Source organism: Benincasa hispida, chromosome 1 (assembly GCF_027475165.1).
Source record: "Benincasa hispida cultivar pf3 chromosome 1, pf3_genome.v1.1, whole genome shotgun sequence".
In the NCBI taxonomy this organism is placed as follows: domain Eukaryota; kingdom Viridiplantae; phylum Streptophyta; class Magnoliopsida; order Cucurbitales; family Cucurbitaceae; genus Benincasa; species Benincasa hispida.
Window position 1 is genome coordinate 62,818,403 of NC_143478.1, and position 21,834 is coordinate 62,840,236.

General features: G+C 27.3%; 1 protein-coding gene across 1 annotated transcript; it reads right to left on the reverse strand.

The window, feature by feature from the left end:
- Positions 1–11,622: 11,622 nt before the first annotated feature.
- Positions 11,623–13,163, reverse strand: LOC120073083 (protein SHI RELATED SEQUENCE 1-like). The gene is made up of 3 exons (XM_039025696.2): positions 13,025–13,163; positions 12,242–12,729; positions 11,623–12,141 (listed from the first exon to the last, which is right to left on the reverse strand). Coding segments are annotated over exons 1-3 (807 nt in total). The 5' UTR covers positions 13,027–13,163; the 3' UTR covers positions 11,623–11,824.
- Between the last annotated feature and the right edge of the window lie 8,671 nt (positions 13,164–21,834).

Genomic DNA, 21,834 nt, shown 5'->3' on the forward strand with positions numbered 1-21,834 from the left:
CCTATGAGTATAATAATTAACTCTTTGTCCCAAATACCTCCTAAATTGTTGCTTCAATGCACGTTTCCTTATACACCCTAGAATAATAAGGAATTTATAATTTGGTTTAGAAAAGTGAAAATTTTCCCATCATGAGCTCAAAAAGATTATATATGTATGTATGTATGTATGTATGTATGTACTTTTTTTTTTTTTTTTAAGAACATCATCTTGTTGTGTGAGAGTTCTCATCTTGGGTGACCACATTAAAAAGAAGTCACCATTATTTGTATTATAATAATGAGAAAGATAAGATTTATATTAAAGCAAAATAAAAAGGCCTACTTGTAGATCTCATAGAATTGCTTAGCCAAAGATTCAGTGAAATCCTTACCACACCACCACTACTTTTAAAAGCTTTTTCAGAACAATTGCTCTCTACCCTAAGTTTTAATTTTAAGACATTAATTATTCTCCATCCTCAACCTCAACATTTTTAGATTTTTTTTTTTTTATAATTTAAATAGATTTTAATTTAAAGACATTAATTATTCACCATCCTCAACCTCAACATTTTTAGATTTTTTATTTTTTTTAATTAGATTTATTGATGAAAAATTCTTATAAATAAAAAAATATCAAAAATATTTATGCTTTCTGTCTTATTTCGTTTAAATAGCGATATATGTGTGAGAGATCATTAGTACAATAATATCGATAACTTCAACCAATTTTTAAATAGTAAGGACTATTATTATAATAATAAGAATAATATTAAAGAAATATCAATTTATATATCCTCCTTAGGCTTTGTTGGAAAAATACCACGAAAAATATATAATTGCTCTAATTCAATTTTTAAATTCTTATAAGTAAATCAATTTAGATTCTTTATTAAGATTACATTTGAATATCATCCATGCATTTAATTCTCACCTTCTATGAACAAATATCATATTAATAAAATAGATGGTTTGAATGTATGTACGAACAATTTTCAAATAAAATTTTAATCAAGAGTCTAAATTGATTCCTTTACGAACGTTTGGTGATTAAATTGATAAGATTATAAGTTTCACACGATGTTTATCCAAACAAAATATAATTGATGGTATAAATTAATACACTTATAAAAGTTTAAGGTTTAAATTGATATAATTATTAATTCATGGTTTAAATTGATACCACCCAAAATTTAAGAGTGCAAATTGATATTTTTCCCAAAAAAATAAAAATAAAAAACTATTACCTAAAGGTCAACAAAGTCAAGCACTTTAAGAGATTGAAATTGAAGAAAAACTCAAGCATTATATGTACAAATTTATATATGACATGTTTGAGAGTGATTTCGAAATGGTTAAAATCATTTTCGTCATATTTAAAATCTCTAGAAACACACCTTTTATCACTCAAAATCAATTCAATATTTAATTTTGCACGTGTAAATGAAAATACTTTTAGAATAAGTTTGACCATTTAAGAATCACTTCAAACATTAATTAATATCTTTATTATTACATATCAATAATAGAGAATATTAAGATGTATTTTTAAATTAAGCAAATCAGCAAGAAAACCCTAATCGTGGTTTTTACGTTTTGTCAAATTTTCTCTTTCCAATAATCGACATTTAAAGATTACCTAAACTTAACTAATACAAAATTATGACTTTAATTCGTCACATCTTATTTCTCAACTAATTTCAGCCAATAGCCATTATATTGTATCACCTGATCCACTCATCAAATACAATTTGAAATAACAAAAACAAGAAGCTTTTTAAGATGCAGAAAAATCTCACACATAAAAACGGATAAAACAAATTTAAACTAGACCTCATGTGTAATGTTCAGCAGAAAGAGAGAAATTAGGAGAGCATGGCCATAATTATTAGGCTAAACTTAAAAAAAAAAACCTTTGTTCCTTCTTTCAAAAATTTCCTCACACACTTTTAATTAGAATTTCAATGGAATTTTGGACTTGTGATAACCTACAACGGTATGAAGATCAAAATTTTCGTTCTAAGTCTTTGTCACATACCATCATTTCATGTTCCAATTTTTGACAAAGATCAAGGAATAATTTTAATAATTGAACTTTATTAGTATTATTATTTATTTTTGGTTAAAAACATTTGAGATGGGAGAAATTTGAACCTTACCTTTCAGTTGAAGGAAAATATGCCTAACCTTTCAACATGTATTATTTCAGAATTTTAGTCTCTCTAATTTTAAATGAAATTTAGTCTCTATTATTATTAGTTTATTGCCGATTTCCTTATAAGAAAAAAAAAAGAAGTTGAATTAGCATCTCTTCAACTTTGAAACTGCCTCATAAAAAAATGGAAACTATATTCACATGTGCAGTTTTCTTGTTTGAAAATTATTGTTAATAAAATTTAGGTTAAACTACTATTTAGTTCCCATATTTTGCAATTTGTTCAATTTTAATTCTTATATTTTTAATTATACAATTTTAATCCATGTACTTTCCATAATTCTTAAATTTAGCCCCTCAAAGTTAACTTTTACCGAAATTGTTAATTATAATAACTTTCATATAAGAAAATAAAACATGTGAATATGTTTTCAAATTTATTCATAGTAAAAATATATATATATATTAAAAAAACAACACTCATAAATTAGCATCGGAGACTAAATGTAAGATTTATCGAGAAAGATAAAAAATTGAAATGGTATTTAGACTTTTATTGTTATTAATAATGAGAAGGAAAGAAGTTGCATAAAAGAGTGTTATAAAATTATGTAGCCTGAAAATGCTATATCCCTAATTAATATTAAGTATATACAAATATAAAACATATACGAGATGCATTATTAATTATTAAAGTAAGTAAAGTCCACTGCTGTTGTGCCACCACCCTAATAACCTAAACCCAAAACTCTATTTCCCAAAACCCTTGTTTCCTTTTTCTTTTTCTTTTTTCTTTTTTAATATTTTTTCATTCACGTGATCCCTACCTACCTACTCTTTTATCACTCCCATACTACACACCATATACATCTTTTCCAACTTTTTAGGGTTTTCTTACTTCTCTATTTTTTTTTTCAAAAAGTTTACTTTGTTCCTTCTATTTTAATTTCTATTTTCATGATTATTTTTCCTTCATGGGTAACTTTTCTTTTTAGTGTTTTGATGAGATAGGTGAAAATCAAATCACTTTGCAATCGTTTTGTTATATTTATGGCACATTACATTTTTAGTATATACTTTTTCTTTTAATAATAAGACAAATATCAATTTATACTTTTAACTTTTGATATTATGTCAATTTAAACCCTAAACTTTGAGAATTGTATCAATTTAAACCTCAAGCTAATAATTGGACAACTTAAACTCTGAACTTTTATAAGTGTATCAATTTAAATTCTGAACTTACATTATTATATTAACTTAAACCCTCCATTATGTTTTATTTAAATACACTTATGAATGTTTAGGGTTTAAATTGATATAATTATTAGTTGGGGGTTTATATTGATACAATCCATAAAGTTTAAATTTGAATTGATACAATTTTAATTTATGATTTAAATTCATATAATCTCTAAAGTTTAGAGGTATAAATTGATATTTGTTCAAAATAATAATAATAATTTTTATTTTGGTAGTTAATATGAAATAATAATGGTGTGCTCTCCAAAATTTTTAACAAAATAAGTTTTATTTTGTTTTTTTTTTTCCTTATAAGCGTGGGAATTTGAACATTAATACGACTTCTTTTATTAATTAAGTAATACGCTCAATGATGACGGCGAAATTCAATGAGCAGTAAAAGCTAATTAGATTGATTAAAGGATCAAGAAGCTTTGTCTTTTTTAAGAGATGAATTATATAAAAATCCACGTAAAATATCACATACTACTGTTTCAGTTTAAAATATTACTTTCAGATTACTAATTCTCTTTTTTGATTTCTTTTCCCTCTAACCACTTTAAATAGAGAGATAATTACAAATATAGCAATTAAACTCAATATATTGACAGATATACATAACATTTTTTTAAAAATTACAAATACGGTGATATCGATAGTATGAATCTATCAGTGATGACCATATTCTTTGTAAGAGTTTATCAACAATAGAAGTATATTACTGATAGATTTTTGTATATTTACAATTTTTTAAAAATGTTGTTATACACTTGATTATTATCCCTAAAATGATAGTCATTACCCTTAATTATAAATAAAAGAAGAAAAAGAAAATACTTTATTAATCAATTAGTGAGTCATTAAAAAAACTAAATGTTATATATAATCATTATTTTATTTTTAAAAGTTCAAACTCATCTATAATTTTTTTTGTGTTAAAATTCATTTATCATTTATTATCTTTGTTTGGTAATCTATTTAAATATTCAAATGTTAAACCTCAAAAGAAAAAAGGCTTAGAAATTTGTTTTCTTTTTTAACTTTTGCAATTATATTAATATTTCATAAATAATTTTTTTTTTTTAAAAAAAAAACAAACAACAAAATTATTAATAAGTAAGAGGAGAGTATTTATTTCTGTATACTTAAGTTTTTTTTTTTTTTTTTTTTTTGGGTCTAAAATTTTAAAATTTCACCAATTTAAAAGGAGGGAAAGAAAAAATGATGATTGCTTTGCTAATGATTCAATACGAGAAAATGTGACCATAAATTTCGGCAATTTAAAGAAACCCTTGCAAATTCTTCGCCGTCTTCATCAATCTTACTATTTTCCATTTCTCTTCATTGCTCCAATCCGCCGGCGCCGGCGCCGTGACAAGTATCCTTTTCCCTCCGATCGCCGGTAGTTTAATTCGGATCTCTAGAAATCATTTTAAACCTCTCCATTTCGTTCTATTTTTCTTTACAGGTTTGTCTTTCTTCACATTTATCCATCATTTTTTCTGCTATGGAAAGTCTTTTATGCCTTTAATTTGTTTAAATATTGTGCTTTGTAGTAAAAAATTGATGAAAATGACATCAAATATTTATAATCTCGTGAATTGAAAGTCATTGTATGTTTCTTTGTTTTTTTTAAGGGAATTGAACATTTGATCTCGATATTGATAATATATATTTTTTATCGAATAAAAATTAGGATTTAAAATTAGATGTTACGAGAAAGTTGCATGGAAATCGATATTTTTTGTCTCTATCTTTTTGTTAGTCCCATTTTTTTTTTTTTTTTTTAATTTTTTTTAACTATGATAAGTTGATTTAGTGACATATTGAAGTACTTGGGGAAAAAATAAGTTTTAAGAAACTTAAAAGAGGATTCGTATAATTATATGGTAGTCAATTACATTATTTAAGATACTGCTTAATTTTTAAAAATTAAACTCAAATTTCTTTCGCTTCTAAATTTCTTGTTTTACCATCTACTTTTTATCATTGTTTTAAAAAATAAAGATTTTTCTTTTTTTAAAAAAAGTAGTTTTTAAAAATTTATTTCTGGAATTTGGAATTTGGCTAGAACTCAACTCTTTTACTTAAGGAAAATGTGATCTATTATAAGAAATGAAGAGAAAATAAAAAATAAAAAAATATAATGATTACAAACAGGCTAAATTTTATATGTTCAATTCTTAGCAACTAAATATTGTATGGCAAATGAATTGCCTTGGAAAATTTGTTGAAGTGCACTTTGTCAATCACAAATTTTTTAAGCAAAAGCATATAACAAAATGAAGACTACAATTATAACCTAATTCACTCCTCACGAATGATGGGGAGAATGCTATTTAAAAAAAACATCTTTTTAGATCAAAGAACAATCTTGAGGGGATGTCAAAACTGAGATGACATGTCTGTTCTCCTCTCAAAGGACATGACATAAACAGAAGGCATTAAAAGACTTATCCACAAAAGAAATGTTTTCAATAAAATTGTAGATATTAGAAATAGATGAATCCATTTCATTAATGAGATTACTGACCTTAAGCGCGCCAAATTTGATAATTAAAGACTTATTGGACTCATTTTATATGGGAATGTAAGTTTTCTCGGAAGATTTGACATTTACATTTTGTCTATTGAGATTTGTGGAGATCAAGGGATTGGTTGTTTGTTAATTATACTATGGTACTTGTAGAACTATCATACCACGCAATTTTCTTCAAGAAAGAAGCTCTTGATGACAAAGTTCTCTGAATATTGATTGAGAAGCACTTGGCTGAGTTGGTTGGGTCTAATGGCGTGCTTAGGTGACTCCCTATTTAGATCAATTCATCTCTTCCTTCCCCCTCAAGTTGTGCCCATCATTGTTGGATTCCCTCAAATGTTGGCTTTTGGAAATTGAATGTTTACGTGATCATACAAGAAGGGAAAAGAAGGACTCATTTAGATTGTCCGTCATCGTGATCATGATGATGCAACTCTTTTCTGTAATTGTAAATTCATTCAAAAGAAATGGATATTGATCTTTGAAAGCAGAGGCCATTATGGAGGGTCTGAAAGCAACTTTGTCAGTCACTCTTAAATATTAAAAAGATAGTCATATCTAATTTATCAAATATTTTATTAAGATCCATTTTAAAAATTACAAAAAAAACGTGATATAAGATATTTCAATATAGCAATATAATGAAACACATATAAAACGTGTTGTCGTTTAAGAAAACAATTTAGGGCATGTTTGGTCCAAAGAATAGTAGTTGGGGGAGGGGAATTCACTCTTTGTTTGACTCAAAGCGTTCTTAATGCATTGTGTCTCACGGCTAAAAAAAATATCAATTATTTGACTTATTATCTTCTTATACAATAATCCCACCACTAAACAACTTCACTTCTAACTCTAAGTTGATTAAAAAAAACTACCAAAGTATAACCATAAAGGACAACTTAAAGACTACCCCACTAGAACCATAAAGTAGAACTGAAATCACAAGTAAAAATATACTCTGCAACTATTAAAACACAACCACTAGAATTATTGAATTAGGACCACACTCATTCACCAACTAGAAGGAAATTATAAACCAATGTTATCTATTAAAAAAAACAATAAACAAGTATATAATTAACTATTAATATTAACATCATTCAGTAATAATTGACATATATATTTTTTTTAGTCAAAAGTTCAAATTTGTGTACTTTCACATTTGTTAGTACTATATATATATATATGAACAATTGAGAATTAAATTTAGTTATTTTCAATGACATAAGTAAAGTTTAGTTAGCACTAATTGAAGAGGGTAATCCTAAGCAATTAATTTTTTTAGGGACCTTTACTATGATAGAATGATCAAAACATAAGAAATAAAAAAACTAATTTAAATTTTTAAAAATTTCCTATTTCACTGAGTTAAAAGTTTCACAACAAAACCTAATTAAGAAGTTGGTAATAGTTGCTCTACTATTAACTAAATGGCTGACCATTTCCTTTCTGTTGAAGCTATATCAGGTTACTGTACATAGGGTTTCTTTTCTTTTCTTTTCTTTTTTTTTTTTGGTTATTAAGTTTGCTCTCATTTTGAATGGTCCAATTTTTTAAATTGTTATATATTTTTTCTTGATTAAATTCTAAAAAAATACTTTAGGTTACGATTATACCCTTGAAAATTTGAAAAATTTTAATTTTATTTACCATTGGAAAATTGTTCATTTTCGTTGCTTTTTCTTTATTAAAACAAAATGAAAATTGACGCGATGAATAATATATTCTAAAGATTAAGGGTGTATTTGAGGCTAGGATTATAATAATCAATTTCTAGCCTCAAATGCTCTTAAAAGATCTACGAAATCTAATATGTAAAAAAAATAATTACATAAACGATTTCAACGATATCTTTTGATGAAATAAATGGATGAAAAAAAACTTAATCTTTAATATAATTGTAAATTCATGAATGTTTTCTTTCTTTCTTTCTTTTTTAAAGAAAAGGAATGTTTTTCAAAATTTTAACCTTTAAAATAGTTGTAAATGAATACCATGAATGTTTTATTTCTTCTTCTTCCTTTGAAAAATGAATGTTTTCTAATTTTCAAAATTAAATCTTATATCAATTTTCATCCTTTATTTCAAAATAAAATTTTTCTTTAGAAACAACTTCAAAACTGCTTAAAGTCTATGAAAGTTCAGAGTATTTCTTATAACCTATTTTCTTTTTGCATGCGTTCAAGGATATAGAAACCAAAAAGAAAAAAAAAAGTAACTCGATAGATTGACCTAAAAAGTTGAACCAAAATGTTGTCTGGAACGTTATTTCAAAATAAGGTTTTATAACTCTTTTAAACTCTTTTTAATATTTATTTTCCTTCCACTCTTTCAACTATAGTTCTATTTCCCTTTCTAAAATTTCCTCCATTGTTTTTTTTTTTCTACATCTCTTCTATGGATTTCAGGTAGACAACACTCTCATCCGCATTCCACATATCATGCCTCTAAAAATGAAAACTAAACGGTTGTTTAGGACACTGAAATGATATAGGATGTGGGGTTCTAACGTCTGGAGAATTCTGATCAAGTACAAACGAACGAGTATGATTGAGTATGTTCAAATACTGAGATGATATACGATACACGGAAAAAAAAATGACGGTGAGATACGAAACAGCTCCTAAACATCCCCTATACATTGAGATGATAATGGATATGGGGATATATCATCTCATGTTGGGACCCTCAAACAGCCCCTAACGAAATTGTTTCTTCCTCATCTAACAATACAGGATGATCGACGATAATGTGCAAAGTGTTTCCAAACACCAAACATATCGAATGTAAAAGACAAGAACAAGAGTGAATCAGAACGAAATAAAAAATAATTTGTAAAAGCTTGGTGATGTAGCCAGTAAAAAGTTAAAAACCTTTATTTTAAAAAGAAAAGAAGTCGGTCAAAGTTTCATTCTTTCCAAAAGTTTTAGATCATTTGTATAAGAATATAAAAGATACTAAAGGACTCAAAATGAAAATGTCTAAAGAAACATAGATATAAAAGATCCTTCTCTCTTTTTCTTTTCTATTAATTTCTCAAAGGATTCATGTAACAAATAAAAATTAAGGTTATTAAACATTTGGAGATATTTACATAAAATAATAAATTACCTTTCTTGAAGTGATGTAATGTACTAAATAATAGATAATATAAGCTATAAGGTATAAGATTATAATTAAGTAGCATAGGTAGGCATCAATGGAGTGGGTGAACATGCTTAAATTGAGAGAACTTTCAAAGTAATTATGCAGCTTTTTCCTCTTTAAAATATTGTTATCAACTTTGTTCTAGTATTTGATTTGTGTATTTAGATCATAATAATAATGATAGATACCTACATATGAATATATTTATGCTCCCTCATTTTATAGGTTAAAAAAATTTCACTTAATCGAACTAATTATCCCTTTAATCCTTAACAAAACTACGTCTTATTAATGAAATCAACTTGGATAGAAGTTGAATTTTGGACTCTCCAATTCATGCATTCATCTCATTTTGTAATCTATTTCTATATCTTAACTCAATTTCTCATTATACTTGGATGGAAAAATCATTACTAACCATACATTTTTTTAATAAGAGAGAACATAAATCTAACATATGAAGAAACTTATGCCTGCATTCTAAAATAATGTCACAAAAATCCAACATGTAGTATTTTTAGCCCTAGATGCACCAAACAATAAAATCATCCCTAGCTCTAAGTTTTAAAGTAAACTTATAGTTACTAACCATATTTAATTAAACAAACTTCGAAGTTATGTCATTAATTTATTTGTAATATTTACAAATGATTTATTACATTAGATATCCATTAATCATAGCTTTGTTTAAGAACTTGTAATATGGTTCCAATATTGTTTCTTATAGTTATGACGAATTACGAAACTTCTAAGAGTATAAGAACCAAAATTAAAATGATAATTTAATTTTCATTATACAAGTGTAGATAGCTATAGTCACACAATTGGGCATATATATAATAGCAAAATTAAATTTCCCCAATCTTATTTTTTTTAATGATGTATTCTCATTTTACAATTCCATAATGAGATAACTCCATCCTCAATGACACACAAAAAAAAAAAAAAAAAAAAAAACATTGGAAAGTGGTCTATCTCTCTATTAAATTGATGAATATATGAGACTCATAAAAAAAAATTCCCCTTTTTATTGGAATACAGCACAAATTTCTTTTTTTCTTCTTTACAAAGATGATTTAATAGGTTTTGGGTCATGCATTAGCTGGGAATAATTTATCCCATGCTATAGAGCTTTTTTTTTTCCTTCTTTTCTGGACAGATGCTATAGATTTTTTTTAATTAAATTAATCATTTTAAACTTCTATTAGTTTCTATGACTGATAGACAATGATAGACTTCTATCAATTTCTAACCCTTTTTATCAGTATTTTCTTTGCTATTTTGTAAATAGTGTGACATTTTTTCTATTTGTGAAAATTTCCTTGAATCAAAGTGTTTAATCGATCTTTGAATTTTCTATTTTGTGTTTAAATATCTAACAAATTTCTAAAATATTCAGAATTAATATTTACAAACTAATTGATCACACTGGATATACATTCGAAATTTAAGTCTAATAAAACTCTTTGTGCGGTACATTTGTGAATTTTTTAAAAAAATCATGGACTAGAATTCTAATCAAACCAAAGTTATATACATTTTGCCTCTTGTATGCAAAACTATAATATCAGGAAATAAACTTGAACATAGTTCCACAAATCTAAGTATTAACAACCTTTCAAAGATCATGGATTTAAATCTTCAAATAATGCATATATATTTTGAACAACATTTGAATGGAAATATTTATAAAATATAACACATAAAACTCAATAAAAATGTTAACAAATAAAAATAATATTTTCAAGTTATAAAATATCAATTCAACTTGACAGATGCAACTATAGGCTAGCTAAAAAAGAAAGAAAAAATCAAGAATGATATGTGTTACTGAAATAGCAACAACTACTAATTTCCTTCATCATTTCTTTTGTAAAAAGAAAAAAAAAATAAAGAAATTGTTGATAATGAGGGTAAAAAAAGTAATAATAATAATAATAATAATAAATAAATAATTAAATAAAATCAGTATTCGAAATAATAATAAACATGTCATATTCATGGTTGACTAACTACAGCATTTTCACATTTTTTCTTCAATAAAGACATTAATTGCGATTGATTGAAATGCTGATTACATTTACAAAAGAAAAATTAACATACTAAAAATTTTATTTGTTTCTATAACCTCATCGATGTTTCGAAACTTCTAACTAAATTTTAAGAAATTTAAACTTCCATTTAAACAAGAATTTAAAAAAGCGTAAAACAAATAACATAGAAATGGAAATAGAACGTTAAAACTTATAGAACAATGGGGCATCAAATGAAATTTTTTTTAATTGAAAACTCAATCAAAATCATTCTGTCGTTCGTATAATTGGATGTTTAGATTCAAATCACAAAAGATTGAAATTCGTTGAAACAATTAAATGAGGAAAAATCAAAATGATATGATTTTAATTAAAGAAGAGTAAACTAATTAATAAAGGGTTATGATATTTGTACGAAACCAAGATAAATAATTCAAACGACGGCAACCATACACACAGGTAACCAGGACAAAAAAAAAAAAAAAAAAAAAAGGAATAATGAGAAGAAATTAAAAAAAATACAAATAATAAAAATAAGCAGCATCGAAATTCCAACAATGGCGGCAAATTAATGCAAACTCTTCATTGGAAAATTACAAGCTGAAAATTTTATTCATAAAAAATTATATACTTAGGCACAAACTTAAACTTCCTTCACTCTCTTAATTTTTTTTGTTCTTTTTTCTTCAATTCAATTTCACCTATTAATTGGCAATGTCATAATCGGCTAAGATGTTGGAGGAAGAAAAAATTGCGTACCGGCGGGGATATAGGTGGTGAGAGGAGTCGGGTACGGCGGAGGTGGATCGAGCAATGTGGCGGATTCGGCGGTGGTGATGAGGAGGGCGCCGCCGTTGGGGGAGGCGGAGGTCGGTGGTTGTTCAGGGCCGTGGTCGTAAAGAATGCCTTTAAAAATATGGCCTCCGATATTGACAGCTGTTTGATACGCACATTGTTCGCTGGTTTCGTCTAACGTTGTCATTCGTACACACCGAAACACTGCCGTTGAGCTCACTTCCGCCGGAAAAATCCCCATTTCCAACCCTAGAAAACCCCAAAAATAAAAGATTAAAAAATCGATGTGGGTATTGCTAGAATTACCCAAATTAAGAAAAAAAAATAAAGAGGAAACTGAATTGGAAACCTGAAGAAGCGGCGTCTTTGGGGCGTTTGGGGTTAGAGCCGTCGCAACGGAGGTGGCGTTCACGGCGTTTGGAAGCCGGAACCCATGTGCTTTTCACGTGAGTTTCACACTCAAATCCACGGCTTTTACAACAAGTTCTACATCGCATGTGAACGCAATCTTTTTTCGCTTGATTTCCGCAGTCTTGGCAGCTCATTACCTGCCCTCCGCTGCCGCCTCTCCCCGATCTCACCATCACTAACGACGATCTTGCCGGCGATTCATCGCCGGAGTAAACAAACCCTTCTCCCCCTTGTTCTTGCTGCTGCTGTTGTTCTTCCCATGTTTCCAACCTCTCGTAATTCTTGTACCAAAATAACCCGTCGGTCGGATGAATAATTTCGCCGCCGCCGGTTGTGGTGGTGGTGGTGGTAGTAGGAAATTGATAATTGGGTCCTCTTCCGCTGCTTCCGCCGCCGTCTAGTGGGAAAAAACCGGCCATATTCTTCCTGATTTTGAATCAAAATCCATATCAGAAAAAAACACAACCTCTCAACGATGATCGGAAGCCAGTATGAATTTCCTTTTTCACCTAATCAAATTTTCGTACTCAGACAAAAAAAAAGGAAAGAAAAAGAAAAGAAAAAGAAAGAAAGGGTTGAATTGGGAATCAGATTCTGAGAGGGTAATTTCTATTTATTTATTTATTTATTTTCAGTGTGTGAGAATTGAAGTCTGCAACGCCGCCATGGGGAACGGCGGTGCTAACTTAAATACAGAACAAAAGAAGTATTATATCCACACATATTTCTTCTTCTTGTTCTTCCTCTCTGTCTTTCTCTGAGGCCTTTCCCTTTCTCTGTGCTCTGATTTTGTTGCAGTTTTGCAGAGATGATTGATTACTTTATTTTCTTTTCTCTCTCTCTCTCTCTCTCTCTCTCTCTTATTATGCCATTTCATCTAATTAATTCCCCAAATTCATCCTACGGTCACCATTTATACACGTGTCATTTTATGATTAGCCTTCTATTTTCTTTTTTCTTTTTTTCTTTTTTTCTTTCCTTTTTTTCAATTGAATCAAATCAACCCCAAATTATATAAAAACAAAAGATGGGTTTTGTTGTTTTTGTTCATTACCTTGCTTACTAAGATCCCATTTGGGTTGCTGTTTTTGTTTTTAATAAACAATTATTTCAATGACAACATTAAACTTATTGCTTAATTTTGGAATATCAAAATTTGAGTCCCTAAAAATCTTGTATAATAATTCAGATACATCTTCAACCAATCTAGCTATTATCAGTAGATAATTTCGAAACAAAAGGTATAATCGACATCTTTAAGGATAGAAACAAAAGACCCCATCAAATAACAAGATTCGGGTTGAAAATACCACCCTAAAATCAAAATGAGCCTAGAGAAGGATGTTGGCTTAGGCCTTGGCTCAAGCCAACCAAGGCCGAATCCAGGCATAACAAAGTACCTTAAATAAGGCTAAAGCAAAAAGTGTTGGGTTTCGACCTAACCATACCTCGCAAAATGTCAAACAGGACATGACCCAACCCCATGAGTTAGGATAAACTTTATGAACTTTGAAATTCTATCGGGGAGGACCTAGGTCAACTACATCTATAAATATATTATGATAGCTCCTGAGAGAAGTAAATTAATTCTAATACTCAAACTTTGTACCTATTACAGCTGCACATACGTACTTCCTAACTTAAGCGTCGGTATCTATATGACAAGTAACACACGATGTGCACAAATTTTTCTATATTGTATGTTACATTCTTCTTTAAATTACAAATTGTTGCTATCACGTTAAGGTCAGGTAATTCTCTATTTATATTCTTAGATTAATAATTATAGTCAATTTTATAATTGTTATAAAATTTCTTTTTCTTTAAATATTCGAGTTATGTTAGGGTTGAGTACAATTATACCACTTATTATTTTCTTATGTGATGTATTGTTATTTTGAGACGATGATAATTGTGAGGTTTTTTTAATCATTAATGAAAATATTATAACTTAAAAAAGGAAATTTATTTCAAAATGTTGATATTTTCTCTAGCTATGAAATTTGTTTTTAATTTCCTTCTTCCATGTGGGAAAAATGTTGCATATAAATTGACAAATGAAACTTCCAAAACATCCATCTTTCTGTCTATTGCTTTCCTCCTTTTTCTCACTGGGGTTTTTGTGAAGTCAAAATAGATAGAATTTTCATTTATTGCCCGATGGAAATTAATTTTATATACTTCTATATATATTTCTTTTAAAAAATAAAGCTATGTATTAACAAAATTTTCAAAAATATATCATGAATAGAGTTATAAATGTTTTGTTTTCTTTGTATTTTGTTCACAAGTAGTTTGTACTTTATATAAAACAAGTCGAGTTGTTATTTTCCTTGACAACATGAGCTATGAATTTATTGAAGTATTCGAGATTTATAGCCTAGACTAGAGTCTTATTTTTACTTTTATTTACATTTTGAGTCTAATTCAATTAAGACATTTTTTCAAAAAAATGTAAATCATATACTTTTAACTAAATTCTTATTAATCTATTCATTAAAAAGGTGGATGAAATTTAAGCCATAATTAATTATTGTGAAAATAAAACGACATATTAACTATGACCCGTTTCATAACTATTTGACTTTTTTAAAAAAAAAAAATTAAGTCTATAGATATTACTTCTACCTATAAATTTCTTCTTTAGTTAATCTAGTTTTTACTAATGTTTTAAAAAACTAAGCCAATATTTGAAAACTAAAAGAAACAACTTTTAAAAAGTGATTTTTGTTTTTGGAATTTAACTAAGAATTCAACCATTATACTTGATAAAAATGCAAATCATTGTAAGAAATGAAAAGAAAATAGGCTAATTTTCAAAAATCCAAAACAAAAAAACAAAATGATTATCGAATAGGATTTATATAAATCATTGTCAAAGTGAGTTTGACTCAATGATAATTGACATAACATTCCTTCTTAGAGATCGAAAATTCGATTTCTCTTTATTGTACTAAAAAAATTATATAAATCATTTAATAATTAATCATATTTTTTTGGAAAATAATTAATCTTATTGTTGGTAAAGTATTTATAATTATATAGATTGATGAAACGTGAAAGTGTAATCGATAAATGTTATTTTTCCTTTTTTGAAAAAAAAAAATTATAATCTATCACGAAGATGCAATTTCATAAAATAAATCAAGATGAACATTGTTCAATTGCCATCAAGCATATCTCATATAATGTAAAAAATATACATAAAGGAAAAGGAAAAGGAAAAAAAAAAGTTAAATAACCTTGGGGCAATATTAAAAATTAATCTAGAATCAATCTAAGGTAATTAAAAAACTGTTATACGTCTTTTAGGTTTCCATACTAGCTTATAAGTCATTCACCATGATAATTTTTTTGGTTCAATTGTGGTAATTTATTTAATGAATATTATAAAATAAAGTTGATTATTTAATAGACAATTAAATATGATTGAGTATTTAATTAATTGGGTTTATCATTAAGAATTTGTTTTTTAATAATTAAAAAATATATGTAAGATTAGATTTAGTAATGTCTAATTAGATAAAGTTGGCCTAAATCTAGAGATAACTATGACTATCTCATATCCAGTCCCTCCATTAGAAGTCTTTTTTAATGAATTGCTAGTTTCCTTTTTTTTTTTTTTTTTTTTTTTTTTTTTTTTTTCTTTTTTTGAGAAATTTCATAAAACCATGTTGGTTTTCCTTTTATTTTTCTTTTAAATAAAAGTACTAATAATGGTTAATTATTTTCTCAAAACTCTCAGGTTTTATTATACAGCCTAAATCTAATTTTCATTGTGGTCTAATGGTTGATTATAAACAATGTAGTATATATTTAATTGAGAACTAAATATTACAAATCCTCAAAATAATAAATGTAATAAAAAACAATAAAAACAGTAAACATCGTCTCACTACTTTTGCCAACATGAACATAGTTTAATTAATTAACATTTAAAAAATATACTTAGTTCGTCCATAGATTTTCAGTCTAGTTTACATTTAGTCCTTAGATTTTAAAATATTGAAATGAAATTTTAAATTCGAATAATTTAGACCTCGTTTGATAACCTTTTTATTTTTTAAAATTAAGTTTATAGACATTACTTTCACCTCCAAATTTCTTCTTTTGTAATCTAATTTTTACCAATGAGCTAAAAGACCAAGCCAAGCTTTGAAAACTAAAAAAAAAGGTAACTTTTAAAAACTTGTTTTTGTTTTTGAAATTTGACTAATAATATAATAAAGAACCCAGAATGTGGAGTGGACTACTCCACCCACTTGAAGTTGAGGCCCAAACACTCTCAAAAGATTTGACCAAAGTTTTTAAGTTCAAACCCCTTACCATGTACGTTTTTTATTTTCTTTTTAGTACTATTAAGAGTCGGGAGATTGAAACTACGGACCTCATAATTATTAACACATTTGGAAGTCAATTAAGCTTTACTCGATTTGGGGCATATTAAAATTTAAAATAGTGATAGATGTAAACAATTATAAGAAAATAGTGCACCATAGTTATTAGAGTTATTTTTAGTCAATATGTAAGTTTAGTGAGGTAAACTATACAAATTAGAAAATGAACTGATAGGTATGATCCTATTTGGATAGTGGTTTGGAAGTGATGGTTAAATTGTCAAAATTATTATTGTCATTTTTAAAATCATTCTAAAAGATATTTTTAATCACTCAAAATTAATTTAATATAAAAATTTTATACTTTTGAATGTAATTTCGTATAATCAAGATTAGTTTTGAAGGATTAAAAATATAGTGATTTTAAAAATGGCAAAAATAATTTTGACCAATCATTCTCAAGCATGATCTTGATACAAGATTCAAATTTTCCTTCCTACTTAGGTTATTTAAAAAATGATGATTTTGAGTCTCTACTTATCATGAGATATTGTTCGATAAAAGTTGTCACAATGTGGTTGATAATTTTTCACGTTGGACATAGAAAGGAAATACCTCGACTTTAATTAGGTAGATAATTATGGAATCCATATCAAATAATTACTATGATAATCACCTCCACGTGTTGTTTAACCTTTAAAAGAAAATGATTAGTTCTATGCTTTTTTTTTCATCTAACTTTTTTAATAGTTAAAAAAATAGGATAAATTGCAAAAATCACCCCTAAATATGGTGATAGTTGCAATTACACCTTCAAACTTTTAATTGTAGAAATTGGGCTCCTAAACTTCTACAAGTATTAAAACTGGACCCTCAAATTTACAATAATTGTAGAAATTGGACCCACAAATGATAAAAATTTGAACACTTAAAACTTATTACAAATGTTACAATTTATGCAATTATATAATTTTGAAAGTCCAATTTAACCAAGCCCCATTTGGTAACTATTTGGTTTTTTGTTTTTGAAAATTAAGTCTACTTCATTCATATTTCTTACAATAATTTGCATCTTTCTTCTATACAATGGTTGAATTAACCAAATTCCAAAAAAAAAAAAAAAAAGAATTGAAAGATACTTTTTTTAGTTCTCAAAATTTGGCTTGGTTTTTAAACCATTAGTGAAAAGTAGATAATAAAGGAAGAAACTTGAAGGTGAAAGTAGTGTTCGTAGACTTAATTTTAAAAAACAAATACAAAATACAAAATGATTACCAAACAGGTCTTATATAATTTTGAGGGTTCAATTTTTAAAATTAAAAGTTTAAGAGTATAATTACGACCACCATTATACTTTAGAGGTGATTTTTGCAATTTGTCAAAAAAAATTAAAATTATTGCTCTCCATTATGAAAATAAAATATACCTTTCTTTAACAATTGAAAATCTTAAAACGAAATGTAAAATTTCATTTTTACCCTCAGTGGTTAACTCAATGATGCAATTTTAATTTTCAATTTTCCATTTTCTTTTTATTAATCTCAACCCCAAACTTGAGTGCGGTCTGAAATTTATACAATTCTAAATAAATTTACATTAAAGAAATATCTATATGGACCAATTAATAAATTACACCAAATTCAATCATTATTCCATTTAAAGCCAAATTGTTAATTTTTCCAACATTGAAATACTTGAATCTACCATAAAATCAAATAGTTATCAAATGATTATGAACGAAATCTATAAAATTATCTAAACTCAACCTAAAAAATGTCTCAAATCTGTTTAGGAAACACACAACATAGTCAAATTAATGCTATTAAAATTTGGAAAAAAATTACATTTTTAGTTTCCGAATTTTGAATAATGGGTGCATTTAGTCCTTAGATTTTCAAAACACATCTTGGTAGTCCATAAGGATCCGTTTGATGATGTTTCTATTTTCTGTTTCTTATTTTTCGTTCCCTGTTTCTTGCTTCCCGTTTTCTCTTTTTTGAGAACTAGAAACAAAAATATGTTTTATAACTATTCATGTTTCTTGTTTCTTTAAAAAAATAAGTAAGAATAGAAACTTATTAGATAACTATTTATTGTTTCTTGTTTCTTGTATTTTTCTCCTTACATTTTTCTTTATATTTTATAATTTAAATATAATCTAATTAGATAAAATAAAAAAATATATAGCATGCATTTAAATATAAAATATAATTATCAAATACACATAAATTTTGAAGTAAAATTAATAACAATAATACAATTGTTTCTATCATTCATATGTTGTTAAAATTTTATTTATGATATTATTTTTCATTCAAGTAATTTGTTTTAAGTTTTAAATGATGTAAACTCAAATCTAACTCAATTATATTATTATTATGTAAATGTCGTGGTTGTAAAAATATTAAAATGAACCTAGATGAATATCTTAGTAAACAAACTTTATATACTATAAAATTATAATTGGTTTAGCATGTAAAAAATAAACAAAATTAAAAATACAAAAATGCATATTGCTAAATCTAAAATTCAAACTTTTAAAAATATCTATATGTATTGAAAAGAGAAATTATTTTAAATGACAAGACTGCTAAAAGTATTCACAAATAATAGCAAATTTTTTCTCTCTATCTGCAATAGACCACGATTAACAGTGATATTTTGCTATTATTTTCTTTTTTATTGTTTTTAGCAGTTTTTTCATTTAGAATAGTTTTGCGATATTCACAAATAATAGCAAAATATCATAGTCTACCTGCGATAGACTACGATAGACTAGATAGTGAAATTTTGTTATATATGTAAATATTTCAGTTCATTTTCATATATTTAAAAATAATCCTATTGGAAATTTGGATTTTAAAAATCAAAATAATATATAAATCTAAAAATTTGAAAATTCCAAATTCAAAATTAAATTTGCTATATTTGTAAGTATTTTGGTTCATTGTCTTATGTTCGAAAACAACCATATTGAAAATTTGAAATTTAAAAACTAAAATAATATATAAATCTAAATATCTGAGAATTCAAAATTCAAAATTAAATTAACATATATATAAAAAAAATAATAAAGAAAATAACTATAAATAAAAGAAAGAAATAATTGTAAAATAAACATAAAAATATATGAAATATAAAAGAAAGAAAAAAAAAGTTCTAAAAAAAAGTTTCACATGAAATTTGATTCCAAGACCATAAAATGCTTAGGTGTGATTTAGACATGCTTCTTCATCAACTAACATTTAAGAAATAATTTTAAATAAAATAGAAACAAAAGATGAGAAACTATTTTTTGTAATTTCTCAAATTTTAGGAATAAGAAACCAAAATGGTTATCAAATAGGCCAGTTTCTTAAAAATTGAGAAACAGAAAATAGAAAATGGAAACATTATCAAACGGACCCTAAATTTTGACGAATAGATGTAAGATTCGTAAAAAATAATCTCTCGTTATTCTTTTTAAATAAACAAAGAAAAATAAAAGAAAGAATACGTGCAAATAAAAACATTCAAATTAAATAAAAGAAATTATCTATTCAAATTAAATACTATCTATTTGATTCTCAAATTTCTCTCTAAGATACATTAATTATCCTTGTATTTAAATAAATCTTATACACATTAAAATGTATGTGTTAAGGATTTAAAATAAGAATCTAATAGAAAATTTAATTTGAGTCATTAACTGGAAAGTTCAAAATTTAAATTCGATATAACTAATAATTTGATATTCTAATTGGTATAACTATAAAAGTAAGAGAATGAAGTATTTTTTAGAAAAAGGTAATTATCGTTTGTGATGACCGATGGTTAATCAAGGAAGAACAAATTGCCTCGTCAGCAGATGACAAGGAGCCATGTAGAAGCTGATATGAATACTCTCGCTGGTATCGCTGGTGTGTATGCTCTTGTGGTATCGCTGGTATGTATGCTATCTCTGGTGTCGCTGATGTGTATGCTCTCGCTGGTGTCGCTAGTGTGTATACTCTCGCTGATGCTGATGTGTATGCTCTCCTAACAGCCTCTGACATATAATTATTCTCTACCAGCTGTACAGAAAATTCGTCAGTTATTTTTTGTCCTTATTCTAAAACCTAAGTGTATATATCTATACATCACTACCCTATATTATATGTGGGGAAAAGATTTAATATACGAAATCAAATATACAGAAAAGTGAAGAGAAATTCCTCTCCTAGATCTTCATCTTCTGCTGCAACTTTTTCTTCTTTAAGCTTAGCTTATACAGCTGCTCGACTTGGTATCAGAGCCCCAAGTAAGTGATGGAAAATCAACCTTCTACAAATTTTTTCTCACCTATTTTTTCTGGAGTTGCCAGTAGTGGAACCATCACAGGTCCTCCCCTAAATCAACTTCTCAACCAAGTGTCATCCATCAAAATGGATAGGTCGAACTTCTGGCTTCGGCAGAATCTTGCGTGGTCAATTCTAAGAAGCTACAGATTGGAAGATTATCTAACTGGGGAAACTCCTTGCCCAGATCGTTTTATTCAAGTTCCAAACAGTGGTCGATCCGGTGAAAGCTCCAGTGCAGATCCAACCACTGTCTCAGTCCCTGATGTCGAAATGCAATCAAATCCAGCTTATGATGCTTGGATAGCAGTGGATTAGCTCCTTTTAGGTTGGCTTTATAACTTAATGAACCAGGAGATAGCAACATAAGTGATGGGTTTTCAAACTTCCAAAGAACTCTGGGAAGCAATCCAAGAGTTGGTTGGAGTCCAATCCAGAGCTGAAACAAATTACCTCAAAAGAATGTTTTAGTAAACTCGCAAAGGCGCATTGAAAATGAGTGAGTATCTTGCTATGATGAAACGTTTTGCTAATGGTCTTGCCCTTGCAAACACTTTCAAGCCTTTGTTCTTAATCAATTCAACAAATCCATTCACATGTTGCAAATGGATGGTGGGGGTGAGTACAAAGCAGTGGCACATTTATGTGATCAGCTTGGAATTCAAATAAGGGTCTCCTGCCCCTACACTTCAGCACAAAATGGTCGAGCTGAACGTAAACATCGCCATGTTGTTGAAACCGGTCTTACTCTCTTAGCACAAGCTAAGATGCCACTGCACCTATGGTGGTATGCCTTTCAAATTGTTGTTTATCTTATTAACTCTCTTCCCTCTCCTATCCTTCAGGGTCACAGTCCCATGGAAGTGTTACTTGGAAGC

Bases quoted from the DNA above. Each gene is read 5' to 3' on its own strand.
- LOC120073083 (XM_039025696.2), bottom strand. The intron at 12,142-12,241 runs GTTTCCAATTCA...GGGGTTTTCTAG, and splicing joins CAAAGACGCCGCTTCTTCAG to GGTTGGAAATGGGGATTTTT.